The following is a 27,304-nucleotide window of genomic DNA, read 5'->3' as shown; positions in this document are numbered from 1 at the left end:
TAAGCTTATTTTAGATTATAAAGTAATCTAATTTATACTTAATAAGATAAATGCCGCAGTAGATTATCTCTTTAGCCAGTTTAGATAATACTAGCATAAGGTCGAAAGGACTCTTGCTGCCTAGTCCTTCCTATATCTTCGTCCCTCGCAGGAGCAGACTGATTAGGTTATTCTAGTCTATCGGGTTAATAATCAGGCTTGCCTTGCCTTGTCTCCTGCCTGTCATATTATTACCCCCGCGCCCGACAGTTTCGACTAAGCGACTAATGCGGTCCTCCGCATAGGATTTACTTGGGCTTGGCCGCCCGACAGTCTCGGTAACAATGCCCAATCTCTGCACAATTGCTACATCGTTGAGCTTTGCTGCAAGCGAAACCCTTATGCCCTATCTCCCAGCAGTCGTAGCACTGAGCGGGGCCTAGATGTCCCTCGAAAATGTTGGTGCTGGCCGACTGTCCGGCTAGGTGGAAGTACCTCTCCTCAAGTAGTCGTTGCGCATCGCTCGCCTTGGTGAGGTAGATCAACATCGAGCCATACCGTTCTCTTTGTTGCTGGTCCAGTGCATTCTGGCGATGGTCACTTTGTTCTCTCTTCCTAGTACCTTTGCTGCATCTGCCAGCACGTTGCCGGATGAGTCCAGAACGGCCGCCCTGTCTGCGCCGTTGATCTTGACGAGATACAGCTGGACCCTAGCACTCTCGCACCCTTGACTGCTGTTTCCAAGCCGCCTCTCGGATAAGCTGCATCTTCGCCTCATCTCGGCACAACACTTTGATGCGGTCTGGGTTGCTCGCATCTTTCACCACCGACTGCGCATCGCCAGCTTTGTTGGCCATCTTCAGTCGCCCGTACCTTCTCTTCAATTGCCTGACGCACTCCTCCGACTTGCGCCTTGTCTCTGTCCTCTCGGCTAACCCGCGAGGTGTCGATGGTGCAGAACAATGCGTCTGTGAATGAGGACGGCGTCGTGCGCAGGGAGGAGAGTGTGCGGACGTTACTTGGCTGGCTTGCGGCCTTCGTCTGCATACGATGGCTGCGGGCTCGTCTGTGGACTGCTGGAGGCAGTACTGGCTACCATATCCAGTTATACCTTCACCCGTTGGATCTCCTCTTTCGACTTTCTTATCTACTCTTCCGTTTAGATGCGCGTTCTTTCCAGCTCCATTGCGACTTGATGTCGCATGTGCTCAAAATCCCTCGCAGCCCGTTCATGCATGTTCGTGAGCTGTTCGTTGGTCTGGTCCTGCATGTTTCTAATCTGCTCGCTTGTCTGCTCCTGCATGCTACTAATCCGTTCATTCACCTGTCCTCGCATCACCCTTAGCTGCCTTGTGGTCTGTTCGTGCAGGCGTCTGAGCTCATCCACCTTCTTCGACTCCTCGGCCGCCTGGACTTCCTGCTGGAGTTGTCAGAACATCTCGAGCTGTTCGCCCATCATCCGCGTTGCTGTTTGCTGGTTTCCCACCAACGCGTCCCAGAATCTCTCGAGCATCAGCTTCTGCTCGTTTATGAAATGGCCTAAAGGCCTCAGACCATTACCGTCGGCGATCGGGAAACCTGATAGTCCGGATTAAGATCGTCTTCGCTTGATTTACAAAGCACTGTTATAAAGCAATAAGCAAGTAAAGAAAATAAACAACATATCAGACTAGCAGCTTAAATATAACTACATTCATCCTAACTGTAACTATTATAGAACTTATATAGCAACTACATATAGCTTATTTGCAGAACTACCCCTTGAGACTTATATATCTTTGGCTTTAATTACTTTCTATTTTATTACACATAACTGCTCTTTCTCTAAGCTTGAGCAAGACCTGTACAGCTTTGTACTTGCCATGTCTCCAAGGTATATTGATTTGCTCAACTGGAAAATGTCTGAAAGTCATCAAAGCAATGATGACCTTCAGTTGCTCTTCCAAGAGTTGCGCAAGAAGACAAAGATCGTCATTGTTGCTGGAGCTGGGATATCGGAGGCTGCTGGGATTCCAGAATTTCGTACCCGCCTAAATGCCGCTGAGGGTAAAGACAATCTAGAGAGATGCAAGTACATTACCAAGGATATGCTCGATGCCTTCGCCTTCTCAGATGACCAAAAGACAAAGCAGTTCATGGTAATGACTCGGGAATTATCTCAAACATTCTCTTCTGCCAGGCCTACAGCCTTTCATCACTTCATAGCCCATCTCGCAAAGCGAGGGCAAATCCGGCGACTTTATATACAGAATATCGACGACATTGACATCAAAATCCATCCCCTGGCTACGGAAGTTCCACTGAGTCTCAAAGGCCCCTGGCCAAATACAATACAGCTTCACGGTAGTCTGAGTAAAGTGTGCTGTAGTAAATGCTCACATATTGATGACTTCAGACAAACAGACTTTCAAGGGCATCAAATGCCCTCCTGCAATCAATGCCAAGCGTATAGCGAGGCGCGATCGTCCAGAGGGATGCGAAGCCTTAGTATCGGTAAGCTCCGGCCACGGATATCACTCTACTCAGAGCAACCTTGGGATGCAGATGCTGTTGGGCGGGTCTCTGTGGCCGATGTCAGGGCCTCCCCAGATGCTGTGGTAGTCGTCGGAACAGCTTTGAAAGTACATGGAACGGCTAAGCTTGTTCAGGAGTTATGTAGAGCGACCCATAGCCGCCGACAGGGCATTTGCATATGGCTCAACATTGACTGCCCACCGACTGGAAGTAATATGAAGAAATGCTGGGACTTTGTTGTACTTTCCAGATGTGATACCTTTGCTCGTCTCTATGGTATTAAAGAGGAACCAGTAATAACTTTCTAAAAGTAAAGCCTTGGTATTAAACCTAATAATAAGATAAATAAACTATTTATAAAAGACGATATTATTAATAAAATGCCTAGAATTAAAAGTATTATAATCCTCCCCTCTTAAGATATTTTTATAATGAAAATTCCTAATGCTATAAAGTACTCCCTTTATGGGATCCTCTTTCTCTTTGAGATTGCGACTCTCCTCATTGTCTTCGTTGGGTTTCCAGCAGTCCCTATTGCCTTTACATGGGTTATACAGAAGAAGATTATAGAAACTGCGGACAAGGCATTCTTGCCCCATTTAACCATAGTGCAAGTATGCCTTGGTCTTCACACGCCCTTCCTCCTTATTGTTCTCTGGGGATTGTTGCCCTACTATAGTATACGAAACGAGTTACCCTCATTAGTTAGAGGGGTGATATTTACTGTCTTCTGCTTTGTTATGGAAGCTTTGACTATTTATTCTATTTATACAGCCTATATTGTCTGGGACTGGTCCTTTAGTCTCTATGGCTTAGGATATCTCAGTCTTTCGGCATATTGTCGTGCTCTGGTTATATTTCTAGGGGTTACTTGGTCATTGGGCTGGGCTGCCTTCTTGACATTAGTTGGTTGTGCTTTAGAGTTTGGAATGCCAGTTGTTATCCAACAAATGGTCTTGGAGATGAGAATACTGTTAGCAATATGCAAGGTTGCATCATTCCCTAATAAGGAAAGTAAATGTAATTCGAGTTGCTAAGTACTTTAAAGTATAATAAAAAATATTATATTAATTATAAACTTATTAAAACTTAACCTTTAAGTAATATTAACTAGTCAGAAGTATATATAAGACAACAGAGATTTTCATACATTGGCAACCCACTATCTCCATTTTACAAACAACAAACCCTTCACCATGCCTCAACAACCAGTCCACCACACATGCTCCATTTGCCTACGGAGGCGGTCTCGAGACTTTCGACGTCGTCATCCAGTCAACTCAGACAGCCAGCAACTGCCAGGAATATGTCGACGCTGCGCTCCCTCAAAGCATCTTGAAGTAGTGCATATTCACCACCACTACTATTACTATTGTCCTTGGACTGGTAGAATGAACGGGACAATACACGAGCTCCCAGGGTCATCTGCTGAGATGCCTGAGGAACCACCTGTCGTCGGGCCCAAGCCGAGTTGGTTCCAACGATGAGGAATCATTGTTATCTTGTTGGGAACTAAATAAAACAATAAATGATCGCTCGCTTGCAGAATTAGATTTGACCTTAACCCTCTGCACCTAATTACTGTCGCTGTACTATTTAGAGCAGACACCTCAACTATGGACACGTAAACCCGAAGTTCGAAAGGCCCAATGGCTCAATGGATGCTCCCTTACCCAAACGAGTGATTGCTCGCCTCGTCGGCGTTGTCACGCTCACGAGTCACGACATCTAGTTATGCTTTGAGATAGAGATCATCTGACGAAGTGCGATTCGTTCGAGTGTAATAGCGTATGCCCAGAAATTGATAGACAGCTTGTGTAAGGTACCACGTTGCTGTTGTCAAGGGCATGAAAGCATGCGCTCATGTCGATCAACACTCATTCTATGTTTAGGGACAATGGTTTTGGTTGACAGCATCCAATAGTTAGTCACAGAGTGTTACGACCATTGTAAAAGCGTTATTAAAATGCCTTATCAGTCCCAGATTTGGGAGCAATAGTCAACTGAGGTAGTTGCATCTGTTATTCATGGGAAGAAGACGAATTGAGATCAAGAAGATCATTGACCAGCGGGCCCGCAGAGCTACATTTGGCAAGCGAAAGTCAGGTCTCTTTAAGAAAGCGTGGGAGTTTGGAGTTCTTACTGGAAGCAAAGTATTTGTGGTCATCGAAGATGAAAGAAAGACACAGTACTCATTCACGACAAATAAGGAGGATCTATATCTAAAATATCACGATATCGATCCTGAAAATCGAATGGTGCCTCAAGACTTTGGGCAGTCAGCTGAATCCCCAAAGATGCTCTCACCAGCAGCTGGAGAGGCTGTATGTGCTACACGAGGGCACCCGCAGACGCAAGTGAGCAACATTAGCGACGTCGAAGAGTTGCCTGACGTGTTCCCATCAGACAGCCTTGTAATGGATGTTAGGAAACTTTACACGCCATTGGCTGACGCTTTGGCACCTGAGAGCTTTCCATCCACCTGTTTTTCACCAACAGACATGCAATGTTACATGCCGACTTCGAGTTCATTCATCGACCCAAACATGCTTAGTATTGGTGGAGATGCGCTCGATGGAGACCAAGTGGACATTTTTTCACTCAACGTTCCAGGGTTAGTCTCCCCAGTAATCTCTGGTTTGGGTTTTCAGCCATTGTCTGATTCAATATTTTCGCACGATTACAGTACTAGCTTGGGATGTATAGAAGGGTTACCGTCCTTGGCAATGTCACCGAGATCAATTCCCCCACGCAATTGGCTGATGTAATAATTATACCAACAATGAGTTCGTGGATACTAAATATCCAAAGTACCCTGGACTACATATAACAGGTTACGAGAAAATACAAGACAGTATACCAATTAAAAGAATGCTTTGTGGTGTGAGCTCTTTTTAGGCATAGTCCTAACCCTCAATGCGGTTAGTTGTCTAACAACCCTTTACTTACCGAACCTTAACATAACATAAGTACGCCGCTGCGTGGTCTCAAAATGGGGGGACGCCGCACTATCTTGGATGACTATATTTGAATCACTTGCATTCATATGAAGATTAGATAATCTGCTCTCATCTCATCGCAGTATGGACAATCTCCTTAGAACATCCCTTGTTCTTATATGTGTCACCCCTCTGTTTACTAAACATGAGACACCATACAATATGCTATCTATAGCAGAACACTGTGAGAATACCGATTGGGCAACTCTTTATCCTGTTCATTACGTTAGTAACAGAATGATCACGGATTATAATGCAATATCTTCTACCCATCACAAGCAAATGTCACCAGCCCAAGCAACAGTCCTCGGCACAGATGATTACAAAGCTGGGCTGATTGCTGATTCGGAGCTGGTGACAATCACTAAGCGGGGAACGGCTTTCGACCACTTTTCTCGCTGCTATCAAGCCTGCAACTGGGTTTCTGGCACTGAGTACCTTTCCACAGACTTGAGATTCTTTCCTCTGCTGTGGGAAGTCTCAGGAGATGGCACAACGAACTGGGCCTTAAATATGCCCAAGGCGCTTTCAGGAAGCTTCAAAGAGAGGATTAGCTTCAACAAGCCAGACAACGCGGGCCAGGCCAACATGACACCAGAAGATGCAGTCTTGGGCCATATTCAATATCTCAACGCTTACAGTGGGGAAATCAACATTGGCGCACCAAGCGTCTCAAACATTATCCTGGAAGGCGAGGGCTTATGGTGGTCATCTGACTTTTTTGAAGTCTACTCTCGACTAAATCCAATTTGCAAGGTCAACTCCTGTCCTGCTCACTGGTACTCATCGAATGTCCAGTGCAGATATCAGTGGCTGTCTGACCTACTGGACTATTTTCAGAAAGCTTATGAGGCTTGCGGAGGGTCCTCAATGTGGCTTCTCGAGTTCGCGGTTCTGGGAAATGATGAAATCACTCAATCATTCCTAAGATAGTTCCTAAGCGAGAGGAATTGGGATATATTGGTACATTATTTCACTTCTATGTAACAATTGGGAATCTTGTGCTCAGTGACGCATCTCTCTGCCCTGCTTGTGAGACATGTGCATATCTTGTTTGAGCCAGAATTTCCTAAGGCTGGAGGAACACGGAGTATGGTAATAACAGAATGGATAACAAGACGAGAACATCACGAACATGTTGCACTGTACCTAAAACATAGCCTGCTACATTGAACCTATTATAGCTGAAACGTGCCCTTTCCCTTTCTTTGACCTTTGTTTCTTCTTCGTTGATTGAACCCTCTTCTGCGACTGTTCACAGGCCCTCACGTGATGCGCGAAAAGTCCCGCGACGGCCTTGTTTCGCTGTTTGAGTCTTTGAAATCTTACGGTTAGTGTCGCTTTCTGAACGTCGTCACCCATTTTGTTGACCTCTTTCGTGATATCTTGCCAGGTCCAATCTTGCAGCTTGAGACGAACAACACAGCGCTCTATTTCTGTCAGCGAATCCAATCCATCTCCCCCAACTGCCTCATCAGAATCTGGAAGCGTCTGCAAGGTGTCTCCCGATGATGCTGCAGACACTGGTTTCGGGTATGTCTCATCCTCTTGAATATCACTTTTACTTTGAGTCGGGGAATGGCTTTGCGATATAGAGGCTGGGCTTGGGATCTCCTGATTAGCGCTTACGGGCCAATCAGCTTGTGGTTGTATTGGCAAATCGCCCATGTCCGGAACATTGTTTGGCATGACCGGATAGGGCATATATGGCGTCTGAATGGGGTCGCCTGCCGACAAAGAGGGGGTGTTGAAAAACTGAGCGAGGTCGCCCATAGGTTCAAGAACTTCATTGAGAGGTTGGAAAACCCCAGTTTGTTGACTGGATTGCAGAGGCTGAATGACTTCGTTGTTTGGTTGGCCGAAATTCAAGGGTTGAAGGACTTCGCTAAGGGGCGGAAACATAAAATCTGAGTAGCCAGAGTCTAGTTGACTTGGCATATACGTCGTTGGGCGAAACAGATTGGGGGATGGCACAACAGGGACAACCCTCCATGCACCACAAAAGGAACAGCATACTGCGACCCCGGGTGCATTACTCGAGCTGGCAATTCCCCATTGGTCTCGGGGAATGGTCAGTGGTGAAGGTTGACCAGGGTTGGTCATGCCGCTGGAGTAGTAGTTCATTGGTAGCGTGACTTGGCTTGTAACGCCACTGATCTAGCCACTTAGGTTATTCGCAACCAAAGAGATCCATTGTTGCAGAAATGGACAAATTCGGGGCGGATTACCATCTGCTTTATCCTCATGTTATCTATTACTTGTTGGTTTTCCCTTCCATCAAGCTCCCATTTTTGGCACAGAAACTCAAATCCGGCATCTTAAGAAGCGAAAGGTCTTCTACCCCGCTTCCGTCTTGGCAGTTACCCTCTAACTGAATTCGGCAAAAGAGTAACAGTACCAGGGTTTCTGACTGTTGGCTGCAGGTTCATCACATGCGGGGTTAATGGAGCCATTGTTACTTTGTTGTTACATTACAGAGAAGCTAAACCTTGAAGAGCGAGCCCATGGCGGCAGACTTCACCTTGATTTACATTGCATGCAGCTGGCAAAGGGGTTTGAGAATTGTTCCAGCTTTGAAAGCCTAAATCACAAGGGCTAACATTTGTCTTATCGCTGCAGGATCCTAGGGGGGGGGCGCATGACGGGAGAGTGGTCTGAGTTGACGAAAGGGGTGATGGGTGACCAACAGCTGCTCATCGACATCGAAGGTTCTTTAACACGGTGGTGATCGTCGCGCGCTTTGTGAGTTGATAACAAAGTCTCGAGCAGTTGGAGCCAGTGGCTGTACTACCAGGATGTACTAACAATTCTTGGGGTCAATGCTGGAAACAGTGATTTATTGGTGGAATAAATAACAGTTAGGTTTGTGGCTGCTGACGCCACAACTGGCTTATCTAATTGAAGTCAGACCAGACTCAGAGGCCCCAATGAAATTAAGAAGTGACCTCTTCTAATTCGCATCACAATTCAAGGCACCATTGAGACTTTTCATCTGTTGTTATGTCTAGCTGGCGAGTTCTGGCGGATCTATGGAACGAAACTTTGCGGAGTTTCGACCCGTGGCTGATATAGATATTCAGTTTTGTTGACCTGGTTAAGCCCGTAGCTAGGTGTTTGGCATCGTTTGTCGCTCGTCTTATCGGGGTGCAATCGCCTCTCAGATGGATGCCTTGGAGGCAACCCAAGCGGAACTTGATGCTTTCCTGATGGTGTGTAGGTTAGATTCAGAGTCCGTTGTAATATTTTGCTCGAACAAATAAGAAGCTTACAGATAGCTTGACCCTCTGGTACCGTCTGAAGTGCGGGTTACCAAGGTGTACTGGGAGGCCCAGAAATTCCAACGAGGGACACGCTTGGACAATACCTTCCAACTCACGAATGCCAAGCTTGAATGCCGTTTCAGGTACTGCGATGTTCTGTCTTACGTCTATGACTAGAACCCGTAATGACGGAGAATACTTGAAGTAAGGAGCTAGATTAATAGGTCGGTATATGTTGCCTACTCGCAAGCACATCTCCTGTAAGAATGGAGCTTTGGACAGATGAAAGAGTAGGATTTGCAGAAGTTCAGGCGTTAGATGCCCAGCTAAACGGAAGACCTGAAGATGCCTGAATTGTTTATTCAACATCATCTGCTTGACAAACCCGCTGGATCCTGGACATAGTCTCAAATCCAGAAGTTGAAGCCTCCACTTCGGTTGCTTTATCCAATTATAAAGAGGAACACAATCGAGTGAAAGCTTTCTTACATGACTGAGAGTAGTGATGTCGAAGCAATCATTGGCGGGCCTTGGACCGTATGGAGGAAAGCTAAGACGTAACTCTGTGAGGCGTGAACAGTTCTGGAGATGCCAACGGACCCACGCAGCCTCAGTATCTGTGTGTATTCCCAGATAGGTTAGCGAGGTGAGGTTTCGAAACACAGTTTCACGAGGAACCCAGTGAACCGCCGTTGAGAATGAGAGAATATTGCTTGGATACTGCATGACGCTTGAAAGAGCGATGTCTAACAAGTTGGACTGTCCGTCTGACCACGATCCATACTCCTGATCTATGATTTCTATGTTTCTGATGAGTGACATTAAGTACGGTCTTTGGTGCATGACTCTCAGTATATGAAGGCTCTTCTTATTTTCGACGCCATGTCGAAAGTTGATTTGCAAGTGACGATATAAAAATGGAAGTACTTTAAAGTGCAGAGACTTGCAGGTTGCTGAGAGTCTGGAGATATCGCAAGAAGAGAGTGAGTCGAGTAGAAGCCATAGAACTTCGAGAGGCAGGCTGTCCATGAAGTGAATTAATTTGTGCCCTCGATGTGGTATAAAGTATACAATCTCTAAACACTCCAGGGTATACATTGGCTTGATATCTCCATGTTTGTATGACAATTATTAAGAGTTCGGTGTAAGCAGTCTTACTCAAACATGAGCAATGAGTCCAGTTCTATGTTTACTTTAAGATTAGTTTAGGCTATATATGGGATACTTTCGGTACTGCCAGAGATTTAAAGTATAAATTTGTTACAGTAATTACCTCATTGTAGACCAGAGCTTAGACTAATTATAATTCAAGATGCTCTTCTAAATTCAGCCTTTTTCAGTGATGCTGTAGAGTACTTAAAGCTATCATTCTCACAAGGATATTCCTCCCACTGTAATAATGCTTAAACTCTCAGTTGCTTTCGTCACACAATTACTCTTGCTGTTAGTCGTAGCCATTGAAACCAGAGATGTCCAATGTTTATGGGTTGTGCAGCCAACAGAGAAGCCTCGGGACGTGATGAGCGCTTTGAACTGCGACCCGATAGACATGCTTATTGTTTACCCAGAGCTAAATGTTAACGAGGAACCGAATTGGAAAACAATAAAAGTTCCATGTGTATCACGCCTAAAGGCGCCGGCAGAGTGGGTGCCTGCTTCGGCGCATACATATTACCTCCGATTAAATGGATACAAAGCCCCTAAATACCATTGGTGGGAACCAAACCCAAGCAGTCCAGCCTCAGTTGTCCCAACTCCAGTTGTAACACCATCAAAGAAATAGAATAGTATATATAATATTAGATAGAATTTAAATCTTTAGACTAAAGTTAATTATTAACCTTTTATACCATAATGCGATGCCAAATATAAAAAGCAATTGAAATATAAGTAAGAAGAAAGATTAACATTAAGTAAAAAGCAAGTTTCCCATTACTGACGTAAAACAACGAGACCTTCTTTAGTCCTTTATTAATAAAGTAAATTGCCACTAAGCTTATAATTTGCGAGATAAAATTTATAATAAATACCATTGCTTCAGTAACTAATAAATACAGTGAGTACTTCTGAAAGAGCTTAGAAGGGCAAAGAAAAACAAGTACAATTAGTATGCAGTAAAACGAAAGGCTGATAATTGTGGCAATTATGCAAGATTGGATCTTTATTTGAATCCAACTCCGAGAAATATTAGGCTTGTCTGAAAGATGTGAGATTAATTGCATGACTGGCCTTGGAAACCACGAATTGAAGTCTGATGGTATTGGCCGACACTGGACGTCTCTGTATTGTATACACAGCTTCTGAGAACCTAGGGTTATTTCCTTTGGCAGTTCTTCTAATAAGCCGGTTATTGATGTCGCTTTCGAAGCAGCCTCGGAAACAACTTTGGTAGCTACATCCTTTACTGTCGAAAGTACCTCTGACGCTTTGCCTTTGACGTCGGAAAGGTCAAGCCTTGGTTGGAGACGTGGCTTCACAAACTGTATCTTGGCGATGCCTTCTTGCTTAATTGCCATATTTTTGGCAATGTATATTGCCAAACACATTGCAGGGATGAAGACTATCATTGCGCAAATCAGACGTTTGGATTGTTGACAGTGAGCATGAAGTGTCATTGTTGTCACCCAGAATCAGCAATGTTTAAAGCAGTGCTTTAAGAAGTAGCTGTTGTTATAAGAGACTGATTTTAAAAGACAATTTAGCAATGTACTCAGAATAGTGCATTCTATATTCGTGCTGCATGTAAATCCTTTTACATAATATATTTATATGGACCATCCCACTCTGCTCTCTAATTACCTACCTACAGGCCTTGCCCCCAAAGTGCCTGGGCATGAACTCTAGACCTGCAACCCCGCGCTATAACAATCTCATCCGTGCACAGGGTTGTATATTAACATGGTTTATTCTAATTATCATTGTTTCTCTCTTAGTTCCGCCAAATCATTTTGATAGCCAGCATTGCTCATTTTTAAATGTAAGCATAAGGCCCTAATCTCAGTGAATCCATAACCAAGGCTTGTGGTACCTTCGCAAGCTACATCAAGCTAACACAATGAAAATTCCCGACTAATTAAGTCTTTATCACTGAATGTTCTCATATCTACAGATCACTGCAAACACAAATCAACTGGCAAAGTCCAACAACGGGTCGGCGACTTCAGAGCCAGGGAACGCGTGGGGCTTGTGTATCCATACTGACGCTACTTGCATCTACATTGACAAAAACACAACGTCGCACGTTTCACTATCCGACATGTCGTCGTCTCAGATCTTGACAAGCTCTGATTTTGGGCGCACTGCAACGCGGACTCTCGTGTCAAAATGGCTGTTTGTTGCGTTGATCACGACAGCCACGATCTGGTGGCATATTTGGTGGATCACGTCCTGGACTGCCATTGCTTGGGCCATTTGGCTTCTCGCAATAGCGGAAACAGCTGGTATAATTATTATAATTGCTACTACACGCTCTGAAATTAAGGGGTTCTCGGATATAGACAAAGAAACGCTAATATCCTATGGTACAACCTTTTTTACATGCCTCTTAATGTTATCTCTTTTTTTTAGTACAGCATTTTATCACCTCTTTTATTATCATTATAAAGAGTATTGGGCTTATTTTAAGTCCATACCGTATATATCATATAAATAGTTTATTATTCTTTAATAAAGTAAATATGTCTCTCGTAAAACCTAAGCATCTTGTGGATATTAGCTGTAAATGTAATACTACTAAAAACAAGAATGTCTTACCTTCTGTGGACATTTCTGATAAATCCGCTCAATATCAAAAGTCTCCTCCTGATCAGTGCTTCGTGACACAATTGTCACAATTAGCTTTCTTGAGTTAGAACCGTCTATGTATGATACGCCAACAATATCAACTTCGTTTTCCCAATCCCCACTGCGAGAATTCTCGTGAAGCCCAGTATTGGGCAATGCGCTTGTGTCAAAGTCGGGTGGATATTGTGTGGTGTTAGAAGTAGCCTCCCTTCGCTGAGATCTGGTTAAGACCATGATTTAACGCAGACTGGGAGTTTCGCCCGATAATACTGGTGCCGTGCAAAGCAGCTGGGAAGCTAGACCCAGTCCTTGGTGGACAGATGTAGCACTTATAATTATATCAGGGCAACAAGAGGTGTCTATCAACGAATCAAGTATAAACATGTTATAATGGGGATGCAGGAAAAGGTCATACAATGTGCTGTCCTTTCCTCCTCGCCCGACCTGGATACAACGGCTGCCAGCTGCTACCAAATCATTCTATTAAAAGGTAATAAATAAATACTTTATTGTAATTAGTAAGGTTGTTGTGCTATGGACGAAAGGGGTGGCTAGCCTAACATACTACAAATACCACAGTAGAAACACAACAAAAGTAATAGAGATATACATATAGTTCCTAGCTACTTCAAGCCCATTACATATGCCATACAGGGAGCCTTGGTGTTAATTATGTCTCCGTTCATATCTATTCAATGTTTCTTGTTCCGGAGTAGATTCAACCAAGTCTTGACTGAACTCTTCACCGGCCTTCGCATCGGCCCTTTTCAACGCCGGCGGTTCATAATTGGTGCGCATCAGAGAGAAAATGCGGTTCCGTGAATCAACGGTTTCTCCAAAATTGGCCTTGAGCACATTGAACTGTAACTCTGACACATTTAAATCCCAATCTAGTGCCTTCATTAGGAAGAATTCGCAACTATCAAGGTCCTGTGTAGTAATATGAAAGGCTCGAGACAGAATAGTAAACAGATGCATCCGAGCGTAAGAGAAATCGCAAACAAATTTGTGAGCAACCCTCAAGGTCGCAAGAAACACTAAAGGCTTAGTGTAGCCGTGGAGGGCTGTTGGAGCGCCTTGGAGACATATTAATAGTCTCTGCAGATATACGACAGCAACATGGATGTCAACAGAGTCTAGCGCAAGTCTGCGGATAATCTCAAATATCATCCCCTCTACCATTGGTGTTGGTTCTGGGTAAAGGTAAGAGTCTAGTCGTTGTAGTAAATAAGTAAGATGTTGTAAGAGGCCAAATGTGAGCATCCTGAGATACCAAGGAGGAGAAAGTCCCACAGTCAAAGCGAAAGCTTTATCCATTTCAAGACGGTGATTTAGTTCATTTTATTAAGTTTTAAACGTTCTATAAAATCATTCTCTTATGTCCTTTGAGTTCACCATTGTGTCACATTAATTTAGCGTTCTGATGTTGAGGTTGAGTATAAGTAATGGCATTCCCAAAATACTACATTAGCTCTATATAGCGAGCACCTTGTTAGATTTGTGAACCAAGGGACAGGGATCTCTCGCTCTATATCACTGAACCTTGACATCACTTTCCAGCGCAATCCGCCAAGAAGTCATGGTAGTCCATCAGTTCATCTGATAACTGCTCCCTAGTGCAGGTCACTCGATTGGACACTCCAATCCCCTGGGCAGGTGGTCCGAAGTCTGTAGAGTGACCCCTTCCACCATTAACTATAGTGGTGGTGCCTGGATACAGTCTTAATCGAATAGGTGACATGCTGGGTCGCCTTGCTTTTCGATTTACACTCATCCTGACAGCCAGGGCTAAGCTGGCAGCCGAGCCGCCAAAAATACCAAGGCAAGGCTCCACGATTGAAAGAATAGCCAAGTTACTATGATCTTCAATGTTAATACAAAGATAAAGGGTCGTGGGAGTTGAGTAGCTCCTGTGAGTTCATGACTAACATGCTCGAGTATAAAAAGTCACTGGTCAAGGCCACTGACTTAATTTGAGGGATACGAACAATCATTGCTATCCCGGCGCTAAGGGATAGATATATGAGCGAATGCCATACAGGCTTAGGAGGAATACTACTTACAAAATACCAAGGCTGATTAGACCAGTACCTGTTATCTTTGAGCTCGTTGCAGTTCGAGTTTTCCAGAGACATGTTGCGGGTAACAATGTCATGATCCAGTCGCTCAACGCGGCAACGATACTATGAGCAATCGCTGTGGTACGTACAAGTTGAGTATTTGAACAGGTTCCATGGTTATCAGATGATGAGAACCGTCCCCAGTAGAAGCGAACTGGGGAACACTGGAAAATAGTTGCCAATAAGAAGCATAGGGTTGTAATAAGAACAACTGCTAAACAGCCAGAAAGGACCCATATGTGGCTCGGTTGTCTCAGAAGTTGGAAGAGGAAAAGGGTAATTGAAAGACGGATGCACAGAGACAAGAGTCCATAAAGGATTTCTCCAAAGTACCAGGTTTGTAAACCGGTAGATATTTTCTGCAAAGTCAATTGGCTAGCATCCTGCCCAATTCCTCCCAGAGCAATGCCACGCATAATAAGCGCACTCATTGTAGTAAACAGAGCCTTGGACCGTTAGCTTGAGCTCCTATATAGAGTCTTGATATCGTTTACTAACAGCTGCAGTAAACATCCAAGTGTCGTCCCAGGTTCGTTGCCGTTTCAGTGCCAGCTTTATTCCAAACCGGACAAGTGTTACGGCCCATACAACGACTAGACAGGTGATTTGAGTAGCGAATAGGGCCCTCACTCTTGGGTTACCATTCAAATCCATCTTCAATTATAAATCACAGGCTCATTAGTGGGAGTGAGATAATATAAATCTAATAACTAGGTTTAAAGTGTAAAGGGAGGAAGGAAGTTTATATAAATACTATAGTTTATTACAGATAGCTTTACTATTTAATATTCTAGCAAGAGCTATTACAGTAATGCTTTGTGTATGACTGTTACAATATTAATAATCTCTTATATATCTTACTTCATGTAGTCGTCACTCTCACGCCGAGCTTCCCAAGAAGGTTAAGCGCAAGTACATCCGGTATCTGCGGATGCTTTGTCCGAGCCCTGAGCAGGTGCTTGTGTTCCGGTAGTTAAGGCCGCATTTTCCGGACTGGGAGTCACTGTGGGATTGGTGATATCTGTCTCTGTTGGCTGTGTTGTTCCCGTGTCCTGATCCACGGGCTGTGAAGGCTGACTCGTGTCAGATGGAACAGCATCTGTCGCAACCCCTGTTGGATCAATCTGAGTGACCTCTCCAGTATAGAGCTCAGTGCCAGACTGTGTGGGTTCTGGCATACTCACCCCATTCACAGGTGTATTACTGTTCATGTACGGAGTAGCGGTTGATGCATGTCCATCTGGTCGAGTTCCAGGAGAGTCTCCCGTTGCTGATGGCCCTGGCTGCTGGTCTTGGGATAATAACGAAGTTGACCCCGAACCATCGGCGGTATCAGTTTGAGGGAAGATACCATTTCCGGAAGAGGGACACTCCAGAGTCATGGCAATGTCTGACACTGAAGCCTTTGCAGCTGGAGATGCAGGCTGAACAAACATCAGTTGGCATGGGTTAGGCTTCTCATTATCGCACAGCCAGGTTATCTTGGCGGTGCCAACCGGCGTATCAGTTGGAATTGAGATATGTATTAGTGGATAAGCCTCACAGGTTGCATCACCTTGTTGCACAGGGACAGTCTCGCTGGTATCTACTTCGAGGAAAGATATAAGAGCATGCTCGCAGGTTGCGTTAGCATTAGGCGTTGTGAAATTCCCATATTCACCAGCCTTTATATATAAAGCTGGCTGGCAATTATCATTTTGATCGGATTGTGCAGCACATTGATATATATTGCCAACTAGTAGGAGGATAAGTAAGTGTGCCTTCATATCTTAATAAAAGAGGAAATAGATTTATAGATATATTAAATAATTTATATAATAAAGGGTATAGTAATTCTCTTCTAACCTATTTATAATATTTTATAATATTTACTATTATACTTTATTATAAGAATAACTATTAATATCTTATTATATTTTTAAGATCCCTCCAAGCTTCTATCACATTCGCACTTTTTTAGACCGTCGAAGTCTCAGGTCGTCAACCCCTGGGAAGTCAGTTCCCCTTCTTCTCTTCTTTGCCACTACTGACCGTTCTATAAAGGGACAGTCCCATCCTTGAACAGTCATAACTCCCTTCAAGTCTAATGGTGACCTACTGATTGGGCAACTGACTTTCCCTGACGGCTGTGATTGAATAAGTGATACTGTGAACGGAGTTGTAAATTCAGTGACCGTCCCATTCACGTGAAGCTCAAAGTCCATTGTAATCGCCTCATCGTTGCTCATCTCAGCAAGCGGAAACAGCCGCCCGCAGACTTCAAACACAGACCTGTGATCTAAGAGAACTGACAGAAGTCGTTGAAGCTGTCGTCCGGGACTAACATCACATAGAATGCGGCCCTGAAAGCTAATATAGGTCTCATGGCGACAAGGGCGCTCCGTTAGCTCTAGGAAAAATAGACTTGAAATGAGTAGTTCTGCAATCTTTTGAATATCCGAGTTCCTGGAGAACTGCTTTATTGCCTCTTGCCTGACGTCCTGCATTGAGTTTAGGTCATCCATCCTTGGACACTCCACAGGAAAGTCAACATTGACCCGAAATGTGCGTTCACGAGCTTGGTGCTCTGTAAGACCATGACGAGTTATATAGCGCTGGCACTTATCGCTATCCATAGCAGGGCTATCCATGAGAGAAAGCAAGAGACGAAGGATTGAAGCGAAGAAACATATCTTCCAAAGAAAGTTGATGATAACATGATCGCTGGTATTGGCCAGTTCGTTTCCGTCAGATAATGTGCGCCTAGGATCTAAGTCCTCTAGCCTTGCAGCATCGCCCGCAGTTGAGCTTTCAACGCCTTTATGAAAGCCTGTGCCAATGGAAAGAGCAACATCGGGTATGTTCGCCGACGGCCACAAGTCTCTAGCTTCAGATAAGGCCACTGCAAGAGGGTTGTTCTGCCAGAGCCCACCATCCTGAAATGTGCCTACACCTGGAATACTATGAGGCGTGAACATCACTGGAGCGGCGCTTGTTGCGCGTGCCCTATAAAACGAGGTCAGTACAACTCCCAACTTGCACCTTGCGAGGTACGTCAATGCAGTCAAAGATTATCATGTGGATTGCAATGCATGCGAGGATGCATCAAGAGGAGGCTGTGTAACTTAACATACGCTTCCCAAACTTGAATACCCCCATTTTCTTTATCTGGTAACGCATGTTGGTAGTCGTTGTGAGCCTTGTTACTGCCTGGTGCCATAAAGTTGGTAATAATATAATCTCTACATGGCGTTCCCTTTGCTGTCACAAAGAGCTTGGCACCTCTAGATACAGCTGGTGAGTAATTAGATAGTGTGCTTGTGCCGTAGTGTTGTTCTAAAGGCCTATTAATAGCACTATTGCAATAAATAGACCCATGAAGTAATAAATTCATTGCCCGTCTCCAGAATGGTTGTTTCTTAAATACCGAAGCACTTAGTTGTAAGAAAGACTGTATTGCCTCGGTGATTGGGAGTCTTTTGTGAGCCAAAGTAAGAATACAAATACCTCCTAGTGTTAACAGTTAGTAATTAACACCATTAGCCACCACTTGGCTTGGTCAGAAAGAGCTTTATTACCAGCGCTTGTACCAGCGCACATATCAAACATGTCAATCAGTGGGCAGTTTGGAATGTATAGCTGAATCTTGGACTCGAGTAGCTTGAGACATTCCAGAAGTATAATGCCTCGAATACCTCCTCCATCGAGGGCAAGCACTCTGATGCCACGGGTATCTGGCCTAAACCGAAATTGGACTGGCTTCTTGAGTTTCTGACATACCACGCACTGCTTTACTATGAAAGTGTTTCTTTGCACCTGATGACCGATCAAACGGATATCATCGGTGCAATACGAGTGACCACATGGAAGCGGGATCTCTGGAGGTCTAATAATGCAAATTGGACAGTATTTTAAGTCTTTGCGTACCTCAGACTGCTTATACATCTTGGAAGTGAGTATAAGATGTTGTCGGGCGACGCTGGTAGGATTAGTAGATTGGCTTGCTGAGGCTAGAAGGAGCTCGTTTTCCAAATATGATTGAGAGCTAACACACAGGTTACAGGCTTGAGCCGCATTACGCCAAATATGTCTATAAAGAACTTTAAAAACGTCTTGGAATGAGAAACCTGTAAAAGTTAGAAGATATAGCCTTTCTGTCACTTGCAATGACTATTTTAGGGGGCGGAGAAGAATGAATCTCATCTGTGCATTAGATAAAGCCTTACTATGTGCTCCCGCAGGGTATGCATGCCTCTTCATTGCAGATAATAAGAATTCCAACGCTTTGCCTTTCGTATTGACTAAATCCCTTTTGAAATTAGTTAGAAATGCGACAATTCTTTTATCAGACTCCGTCGGGATTGTATTATATCTACGTGACGCCGATATTGGGTCAAACACGGCGTCTTTCATAAGACAATCGTAGCTGGCCTCAAACGTATATATCAGGTTACGTGGATCCATTGCCGTATTCTTGTTACGTTTGACCTTTCTGGAAACTGAGCATTGATTTAAGAGTATGCTCCTGAGTGTTGGACATTGCCGTTTCCTTTGCATTACTCCTTTCGACGAGAGATTCTCTATAAAGAGCTCAGAAAACACCCTATTGAGACAAACTCCTGTTTTATCCAGGATACCGGATTCAATCTGATGCTGAATCTCTTTCGGTGATTTCGGTCTAATGTTGTTTTCAGACTTGGCTGCTGCTTCCACCTCGCCATCAACTACAACAACAAGACGTGGTAGGATATTGACACCAGGATCACTGTTTGTTGATGCATGTGCTAAAATCCACACAGACAGATACTCTGTTAAATGCTCAACAGATGGGAAGCTTGAAAGCATGATACATACAACATCAAAGAAATGACTAAGTAGTCGACTGTAAACAGATGCAAGTGGGTAGGGCTTTTGGTATCCTTTGAGCCACCCGATACTCTCTCCACTATTATGATTATCCAATCCTATACGCTTAGGATTGATCGGACCATGTGCAAGAATCACTTGCGATTGTGCACGCTTACTCGACAACTCCGTTCCGCGGCATAAGTGCAAAGTCACGCCATACTCATCCAATGGAGGGAGTTGGAGTGACCCTACACCTTCCCCCATATTCATGTCTGCTACACTACCAATGACGAACAGCATGGTCGGGGTAGTCTTCTTATTTTGGCAGTCCAAGATCTCTGCTAGGAGTGGAGTGACGTGGATGGTGAGAGCGTCACCTTGTTGTTTGAATGTAATCCATCTGTTTTGATTCATTGAGATATAGCTAAAAACCTTAGACAGTAGCTGCCTTGAATGTATATTCTTAAAAATTTAATAACCGGCAAGAGATATAACATAGCTTATAAACTCTATTATACCATTTAAGTAAGACTATATATAGCTTGATAACTAAGAACATCTTCTGGGTCCAATTTAGAAGGTCTCTGAGGATTGGCGTTCCCAACGGATAGCTAAAATACCAATACATTCTTTCCTCATCCAGTATACTTAGCTTTTGGCAACTGTGGTGGGAACCCAGCGCTTTGACTTTCGTGGCCCTGTCTGATTCATCATGAGACTGGACTGTTCAAGAGTCAAGCACCTCGCTTCAGGGACAAATATATAGGCAAAGCCAAGACTCAGGACACATAAAGAACCCCACAGGAAGAAGGCACAGGACTGTTGGTGCCCATGATTCTTTCCCGTGACATACGGGGACGTAGCCGTGATAATAAGCTTGAAGAACCACTGACCAGCGATGCCGTAGCCAACTGCATGAGACCTATCCATCGGGTGGAAGATCTCTCCAACAATCACCCAAGACGTAGGCCCCCAACTGGATGCATAGAAGAAAACAAACATTGCCATCATTGCGATTTGTGCGTTGATAGCCCGGCTGTTATTTGGCATCCATCCAGTACTCTCATGACGTCCTTCATCAATACCAACAGTAACGCCAACAATAGCAATGATAAAGTGCGATGCAATCATACCGCAGGTGCCAACCAATAGAACGTAGCGTCTGCCAAAGTGGTCGACTGTCCAGAGAGATAAAGGCGTTGAGCAGACATTGACGATTGCCAGAATCAGAGTAATAAGGAGTGGGTTGTGAATAGATTCAGACGACTCAAGAAATCTGTTCGTAGAGAGTAAGATGAAGGTGATTCCTGACCTGAGATACAGAGTGTTAGACTATTTGTCGGTCTAGTATAGAGCAGCCTTCCCAGGTGAGATGTGACAAGAACCGGGGTAGGGGTCAGTTACCATTCATGGACCATATGCATCGAAATGCCTAAAAACCATCGAGGAACAGGAGGCTCACTGCAGGACCGAGCGAGGGCCTTTACCCAACGCGATACCCATTGCTGGAACGAAATGATCCACGGTTTCGGTCTTTGCCTCTCTAAAACCACTTCAGAAAGTTCAACCTGAAGGCTCGGTGAATCAATCGACAGTCCACGTAATCGCTCCAAGCTTCGGCAAGCTTCATCCAGTGAGTCGATATGGACAAGATAGCGAGGTGACTCCGGCATGAGATAGAATTCTAGTACTACCAGACAGGACCAAAGAAACTGGATTCCAATAAGGATTCTGTAAGCGGCAGGTTCATGGTAGTCATCGATTGCGTAGACAATGATTGTCGCTGCCAGGTAACCGATCGTGATGCACCACTGGAAACCAGCGATACAGCCTCCCCGAACCTTGTGGTGGCACTAGAATGACAAGTTAGTAATCTATAAAAGTCGCAACTAGACATCTGCCAAGTGTGCGTGAGTCATTGACTACTAACAGATTCTGACATGTACAATATTGTGCCTGTTGTCAAGATTCCCATTCCACATCCAGCAATAAAACGTCCTGCGACGAATGCGCCGAGAGCATCGCTTGATCCAACACCAACCATCATCTGCACGATGACGCCAACCGAGTAAATAGCGGACCCAACAATAACAGTCCTGCGGCGTCCAAAGGATTCTGCACCGTATCCACCGGCAACAGATCCCAGTAGTGCGCCACAGAAAAGAATCGGGAGGATAAGACTGATATAGTCGTCTCTAAGGACCAAGATTGTTGAGCTTTCGACGATGTCAATGAAGGCTCTAGAACGAACTATTCCATTGATGCTGCCATATTCATACCCCAATAAAAGACCGGTAACGCTGGCGAAAGACGTAACAAGGATGCTTTGGGGGTTGGATGAGCAGTCAAGATCGGCAGGATCCAAGGCTAGCTTCAAGTAACGCGTGGTTTGGCCAGGGTATATGGTTATGGTTCCCGTTGTCTGTGAGATTCTTCCACTTTCAGACATATTGAAGGTTGGGCGTGATGATTGTTCGTCGTATAGTGGTACTGATAGAGACAAATAATTTTGTTCTGCAGTGGAAACGGGCCCTACCACTTTCATATATACTGATCATTCATCCAAGGGTATCACTTTGTTTGTATCCTGACCGCATTGCTTTAGTGTCCCGTGAGTCATTGCTGTAGGTCTAAAGCTAGAGTCTTGGGCTTGTAACGGCAGTGATACAGAGAGTAATACATAACACGAACTTAAACGACCGTATAACTGAGTACGGTATAGAGGATCGTTAAGGTAAGCGAAATATGTAATATTGCAAGATTTGTAACATTTTGTATTCTCGTGATGCAACTGTTCAGGCTGCAGAAGAACATCTATACGTAGAATTGCGTCATACAACAAGTAAGATTAGCTTGCAAAAGCGCATGGTATAAAAAACATAGTAATATAAGCAGCGATTAGCGAATTTATCGGTTTCAACTCAGGTTTTACATAGCTTAGAATAATAGAGGGATCCAGCTTTACTATTTAACACTATCTAGACACTTCCATATCGTTTTGATCTATTTTCAGTAGTATCTGCTAACATAACTCCGCTTGCCTTCCTGGCTGCCAAAGCTAAACCTCGGGGCCCTTGAGATCTTTCAAGCAGCCAGAGATGCTTTGGGACTTAGCATTCCATTGTGACTAATATAGGAAGGATAATACTGACATTTGACGGTGGAATCCTTTCGCCTGTTGCTGCTTGGTAGAACAAATGGCCCTTGAAAGTTAGTTTTTTTGGCTTCAAAGGGCAGATAAAAGCAGTAAATTCACGACACCAGTAGTCTGCGGCTCTTTGACTTGGCCAGTGCGTTGATGGGAAGCTGTAACCAAGATCCATTACTGTCCCTCTGGTTAGTAGTGATCTTAGCGAACGGTTCCTAAACAGTATACCTAATTTGACCGTTCCAGTCAGAGAGACACGAGTCTCCTCAATTCGTAAACCTGAGCGCTCTCCAGAAAGATATCTATAGGCGCCAATGACCTAGTTCCATTATTAGAGTTGGCCTGTTAGATGGTAGAAAAGAGGACAAAACTCGAAAATTGTAGGTCACATTCATACCTGTGAGATCGAACTGGCAAGTTCGGTTTCACTTAGAGGCCCAAGTTGAAGGAGGTTGAGTTCTAGGTACTCTTGGATGAGAATCTTGTCTTGAATATTATCAAATATGCAGAGTATTGCTGCAATTCCTTTATGCGTAGCCTGCATTATGTCGATAAACTGCGCCGACACGCTTGCACGAGCTGCAACAAGGGCTTTGTTGCGTTTGCTTTCCATTAGTGTCCCTTTCGTCCCAGGTAGCTCCTTAATAGTGGTATAGAATTCTGTTGGCAGCTGCCCGTAATACGCGGTAAAACATACAGAAATTCGTCCTGTAGGTGGTCTGGTTTGACGCTGTATGTTGACAACAGTAGGTGCGAGGCGCGGGGAATTCATATTGGGATACAAAGATGATTTTGAAAGCCACTTTGCTCAGTTTTAGATAATTAATTAATATGTCTTTGACTTGAGACTGTATCGTAATTTGACATAGCTGTTATACTATTACTGCTGGGCGTCCAGCATAAAGGGAAGGTTTAGTAAACTGTTGCAACGCGCGTATATTTTGTTTTATTAGAACAGGCCTCGTGGCCAACACCATTTATAGTATATAAGTGTTAGTTTCACTTAGAAAGCTTTCAATTACAATAACCTAAGCTTAGGGCATGACTGTAAGAACATCGCGTTCTCTTCAGCGAGATACTGCCACTCTCTAGATCCCCTACACACGATATCGAAACCGCCTGTGGCTTTCCGCTGAAAAAAGATCTGGCTATCCAGCTGGTCAAATGATGGAGAATGATCCCCTACAGCCATGATTTGGAGGGATCTTATCCCCTTCTCACCAAAAGCCCACTCAACAAAAGAACAAAACTCTTCTTTCAGGCTAAAGGTTTCTCTTTCACAGCAGTAGTGGTTGAAGATCACATGTCGGATTTCATGATTGGATTGGGCATTGAATCTCCGGGGCTTTTGTGCTTTTGCTCCTGTCTTTTGCCATACCCATACTTGCTGATGCCATGGCAGTACATAACCTTGGCGAATGTGAATGAAACTAAGACTCGATTTTGATGCAAATGGGAGAAGCATGTTCTTCTTTGTTTCAGGCACAGATGTTAGTGACGTTACTGACTCAATTAAAGGAGTACCTTATCGGCACATACGTACCAGTGTGTGAGGGTCATTGATCAGTCCAACAGCCTCCAGATCCAGTATCCCCAGAAATTCTTCCCCGAATGGCGCAGCCAACACTCTCCTTTCGGGTTCTTCAGGAATGTTTTCCCATAGTCCATCCAGAACGCACTGTCGTAAGGTTGCACGATGGTTTGCAATTGCACTACTGAACTGGCCGCCAGGAAACCACGGCGCTGACACCAGCAAGTAGAGTTCTTGAAGTCCTGTAAAGGATGCAAGAAATTCTTCAATCGTATCATCTCGAATTCCCACCTCTGGTGATTTATCTCCGGCTGCAATTAGCTCGAATGTAGTGATCTCCAGTTTCACCCTCGATGCTGTAAGATGTTCCAAGAATTCACACCATCCGTAGCAACCCCGAAGTTTCAATACTCTCAGCACACTGAAATCGATGGCCAGGGCCAATTTCGGTCCGATAGCTGCTTCGGATAAACCCAATTCCCGGAGTTCTGGGAAAATAGCGCCCCCAGCAATCGGACTCAGATGGAGGACATCACCGAGCAAGGGGCAGACGTCAGGCGTCCCGTTTCCATAGCGGAAGGAACGTCCGGCAGAAGTATCCCATTCAATGAAGTCTAGCTCCAGGGCCTCAAGATGCTTCTTGTTGATGTCTACAACGCAGGACAAGGCGAATAAATCTTCTTCGTGAGGTGCTTTCCAGGAGAGCCTTCTGAGACTCTTGAGCCCCTGCAGGCTTAACTCTGATCTTTGCTCGCAACCCGAAGTCAACCAGAAAGGGTCGCTACGATAGCATTGCCAGTCTGTGATTAGATTTAAGTTTCTGAGATTGCTCTGGCATTTGTTGATTATGCCTTCAGGTCCCAGCACACTCGCCGGGATGCAAGTTCCCATGTCCCAACTATAGAAAACGTAAGTATAACATGAACTTTCACCCTATTCCTCACAAATTGATACCCATACCTGAATGTGATTAGCTGGTTGTTATGGAGTGATGCCAGGATTGTCTCAGCAGCATTGGCGAGAATCTCAAAGCTTTCAGTATGTCGAATTATTGGGGATTCAATGGAGCTAGTAGATTCATCGCTAGACCAGCTGGAATCATCGAAAAAGTCAGGTTCGTGATACAGGTCTTGGTATCTATCTTCGCTGAAGTGTGGACATCTGTGTAGTTGATGGAGGTCGAAATCTGCCCGGAAATGAAGATACTTAGTCAATTGCAATGAGGTCTTGGCCGTGTTAAATGATGGCAATTCGTGAATTGTATATAGATGTCCAGACCTAATCTCGGGTTTTATCACTACAGATGACCAAAAGGTAGGCAAGGCCGCATCTCTGATACGTTTGGACACCTCAGTAAGTGACTTAAGATCTCGGATAGATGTGATCTGCCGTTGTCAACGAACCGTTTGTAGGAAAGAATTTGGCTTAAGAACCCAACATTCTCAAATATAATACCCAGTACTTCAAGAGGTAGCTCAGAGAGATATAGGTTCCTCTCCTCCTGCAATATTGGAATATTGTGCTCCATGGCGAACTGATAAAATTACTCTACCACTGCGGGATAAGACACGGAATCGTAATCAGGGAGAGCTAGTCAAGGAGGACTAAATCTTAACTTCACTTCTATAGGCAAGCATCTAAATAAATAAGTAAAGATATTATTAGTAGAAATACAGTATTATTTTAAATTTCAAGAAGTATTATTAACATTTTACAATTTCTCCTTCCCAATTCTTTATTTTTCCTTATTTAGCTGCCTTAACACTTTCCTTTCCCACTGTAAATCATCCATTATACTCTGGCATTACATTCGAATATTACATCGAGGTCAGAGTACCTAGGTATTGTGCAAGCATCCTGACTATGAGCTCAAACTGATATGACAAGATTACGGAAATCTTGATACATTGCCGTTCTAAAAAGGGAGATGCTTCAATAACTCCAATAGTCTCATATCCAAGATCAAGGCGGGCTTCTTTCAAACGGCGCTTGATGGCACTGAAAGCTAATTGCCCGGCATTAAACACCAGCTCATAGCTTGTTCCAGATAGAATATCCTCTTTAGATATTATAAGAATTGGACCGTGAGTCATGCACGATGTATGATATCCTATATAGGGTTGCTTGGGAGCATCCATACTGCTAATAATACTGCTGTCAGTTTGGCTTATCTGTATGCATGTCGAGGTTCCAAACCTGTTTCATTAACCCTGTGTCTCTAACTAATTGTTAGGCTGTGGTAAATTGCAGGAGCCTACCAGGATGATAGTAGAGCATGTAAATTTATTTGTAGTAGGGCTCTGCTAAGGGAAGTCTGAGTCCACAGTCACTCACATATGTAAATACATTTGTGCTCTTTTTATTAAGTCTATTGCAGTACCAGCTACGTAATAACAGTTCAGTAAAACAACATATAACAAGCTCAGTTGTTTTCGTCGAATTAAAGCGAAAGAGCATTATATGTCATCTAGGGTGCGTTTGCCTCCTTGCCCGTGCCATAAATGATGTTTTTGACTTCGAGGCCGAGAGGGGTTGACACTCCAAGCCCGCTTGGGCATTGCGCTTGGTTGCTGACAGTAATATCAAGTTGACATATTTCATCAACACCGTATTTACAGGTTGGGTCCACAATGTTGTATAGAACATGGTGCGTAGCTACCCAGCTGTTTGGGGATTGCAGACAATTGGCTAGGTAGTTCATGCTATTCGCTGCAGCTAAAGGTAGTCTCCCATCTTGAAGTAAAGGGACACAATAGGAAGGATCGACCACTTCATATGTCATCAAGACTGCTCCTCCCATAGAAGGCGCTTCCAAAGCTGATTTGCCAGTTACTAAAAAGTTCCAGGCGTCATATGAAATATCGTAAGCGCCTCCCGATGAATCGATTTTAAATAAATATACTTCACGTCTCTCCTTAGTTACCTTGATGCATATGTCATCACATCCAACAGAGGGCAGGCCAATATGCAACGCGATTGGTGTTGATCTTACACCCAAAGAACACCAACAGAGCTTGAAAACTGGTCATGTGGAGTAATGGGTTTCTTAGCAGGAGTAATAAAACTATATCTATTAGAGGCCATAATAAAAATAAATTTTAATTAATTAAAGTATTAAACAAGGGAGAAATACTATAGCTTTG

The 27,304-nt window shown here is 44.1% G+C and overlaps 12 protein-coding genes across 12 annotated transcripts; 3 read left to right on the top strand and 9 right to left on the bottom strand.

Moving 5' to 3' along the window:
- Positions 1–1,877: 1,877 nt before the first annotated feature.
- On the top strand, positions 1,878–2,801 carry BKA55DRAFT_529536 (DHS-like NAD/FAD-binding domain-containing protein; the record flags this gene model as incomplete). The annotated part of the gene is made up of 1 exon (XM_046189085.1): positions 1,878–2,801. The coding sequence occupies one exon, from the start codon at positions 1,878–1,880 to the stop codon at positions 2,799–2,801; it is 924 nt and encodes a 307-aa protein (XP_046041369.1).
- A 1,719-nt stretch (positions 2,802–4,520) lies between these two features.
- BKA55DRAFT_529671 (uncharacterized protein) lies at positions 4,521–4,703 on the top strand (the record flags this gene model as incomplete). Its single annotated transcript, XM_046189094.1, has 1 exon — positions 4,521–4,703. A coding segment is annotated over one exon (183 nt), but the record flags the coding sequence as incomplete, so codon positions are not given.
- Positions 4,704–5,578: 875 nt separating this feature from the next.
- Positions 5,579–6,550, top strand: BKA55DRAFT_668648 (glycosyl hydrolase catalytic core-domain-containing protein; the record flags this gene model as incomplete). The annotated part of the gene is made up of 3 exons (XM_046197908.1): positions 5,579–5,717; positions 5,772–6,355; positions 6,502–6,550. The coding sequence occupies exons 1-3, from the start codon at positions 5,655–5,657 to the stop codon at positions 6,548–6,550; spliced, it is 696 nt and encodes a 231-aa protein (XP_046041367.1). The 5' UTR covers positions 5,579–5,654.
- Positions 6,551–6,634: 84 nt separating this feature from the next.
- BKA55DRAFT_586145 (uncharacterized protein) lies at positions 6,635–7,611 on the bottom strand. The gene has a single exon (XM_046194532.1). The coding sequence runs from the start codon at positions 7,593–7,595 to the stop codon at positions 6,657–6,659; it is 939 nt and encodes a 312-aa protein (XP_046041366.1). The 5' UTR covers positions 7,596–7,611; the 3' UTR covers positions 6,635–6,656.
- An 831-nt stretch (positions 7,612–8,442) lies between these two features.
- Positions 8,443–9,574, bottom strand: BKA55DRAFT_600067 (uncharacterized protein; the record flags this gene model as incomplete). The annotated part of the gene is made up of 5 exons (XM_046196474.1): positions 8,443–8,484; positions 8,583–8,690; positions 8,762–8,991; positions 9,134–9,193; positions 9,247–9,574. The coding sequence occupies 5 exons, from the start codon at positions 9,572–9,574 to the stop codon at positions 8,443–8,445; spliced, it is 768 nt and encodes a 255-aa protein (XP_046041365.1).
- Positions 9,575–10,941: 1,367 nt separating this feature from the next.
- On the bottom strand, positions 10,942–11,238 carry BKA55DRAFT_493917 (uncharacterized protein; the record flags this gene model as incomplete). Its single annotated transcript, XM_046186267.1, has 1 exon — positions 10,942–11,238. A coding segment is annotated over one exon (297 nt), but the record flags the coding sequence as incomplete, so codon positions are not given.
- A 1,246-nt stretch (positions 11,239–12,484) lies between these two features.
- Positions 12,485–13,438, bottom strand: BKA55DRAFT_600066 (uncharacterized protein; the record flags this gene model as incomplete). The annotated part of the gene is made up of 4 exons (XM_046196473.1): positions 12,485–12,755; positions 12,980–13,002; positions 13,101–13,154; positions 13,259–13,438. The coding sequence occupies 4 exons, from the start codon at positions 13,436–13,438 to the stop codon at positions 12,485–12,487; spliced, it is 528 nt and encodes a 175-aa protein (XP_046041363.1).
- A 968-nt stretch (positions 13,439–14,406) lies between these two features.
- BKA55DRAFT_529663 (uncharacterized protein) lies at positions 14,407–15,309 on the bottom strand (the record flags this gene model as incomplete). Its single annotated transcript, XM_046189093.1, has 3 exons — positions 14,407–14,542; positions 14,599–15,101; positions 15,154–15,309. The coding sequence occupies 3 exons, from the start codon at positions 15,307–15,309 to the stop codon at positions 14,407–14,409; spliced, it is 795 nt and encodes a 264-aa protein (XP_046041362.1).
- Positions 15,310–15,557: 248 nt separating this feature from the next.
- Positions 15,558–16,421, bottom strand: BKA55DRAFT_529630 (uncharacterized protein; the record flags this gene model as incomplete). The annotated part of the gene is made up of 1 exon (XM_046189090.1): positions 15,558–16,421. The coding sequence occupies one exon, from the start codon at positions 16,419–16,421 to the stop codon at positions 15,558–15,560; it is 864 nt and encodes a 287-aa protein (XP_046041361.1).
- Positions 16,422–16,595: 174 nt separating this feature from the next.
- Positions 16,596–18,142, bottom strand: BKA55DRAFT_720259 (acyl transferase/acyl hydrolase/lysophospholipase; the record flags this gene model as incomplete). Its single annotated transcript, XM_046200987.1, has 2 exons — positions 16,596–17,640; positions 17,769–18,142. Coding segments are annotated over 2 exons (1,419 nt in total), but the record flags the coding sequence as incomplete, so codon positions are not given.
- An 885-nt stretch (positions 18,143–19,027) lies between these two features.
- BKA55DRAFT_600065 (uncharacterized protein) lies at positions 19,028–21,931 on the bottom strand (the record flags this gene model as incomplete). Its single annotated transcript, XM_046196472.1, has 6 exons — positions 19,028–19,060; positions 19,123–19,944; positions 19,978–19,991; positions 20,202–20,794; positions 20,887–21,335; positions 21,413–21,931. 6 exons carry the CDS (start codon positions 21,929–21,931, stop codon positions 19,028–19,030), a joined length of 2,430 nt encoding a protein of 809 aa, XP_046041359.1.
- Positions 21,932–22,460: 529 nt separating this feature from the next.
- On the bottom strand, positions 22,461–27,190 carry BKA55DRAFT_600064 (uncharacterized protein; the record flags this gene model as incomplete). The annotated part of the gene is made up of 9 exons (XM_046196471.1): positions 22,461–22,555; positions 22,766–22,807; positions 22,859–22,949; positions 23,028–23,209; positions 24,170–25,059; positions 25,122–25,253; positions 26,037–26,218; positions 26,791–27,084; positions 27,167–27,190. The coding sequence occupies 9 exons, from the start codon at positions 27,188–27,190 to the stop codon at positions 22,461–22,463; spliced, it is 1,932 nt and encodes a 643-aa protein (XP_046041358.1).
- Between the last annotated feature and the right edge of the window lie 114 nt (positions 27,191–27,304).

Source organism: Fusarium redolens (assembly GCF_020744475.1).
Source record: "Fusarium redolens strain MPI-CAGE-AT-0023 chromosome Unknown BKA55scaffold_33, whole genome shotgun sequence".
Lineage (NCBI taxonomy): Eukaryota > Fungi > Ascomycota > Sordariomycetes > Hypocreales > Nectriaceae > Fusarium > Fusarium redolens.
This window is presented reverse-complemented; position numbering and strand designations above follow the sequence as displayed.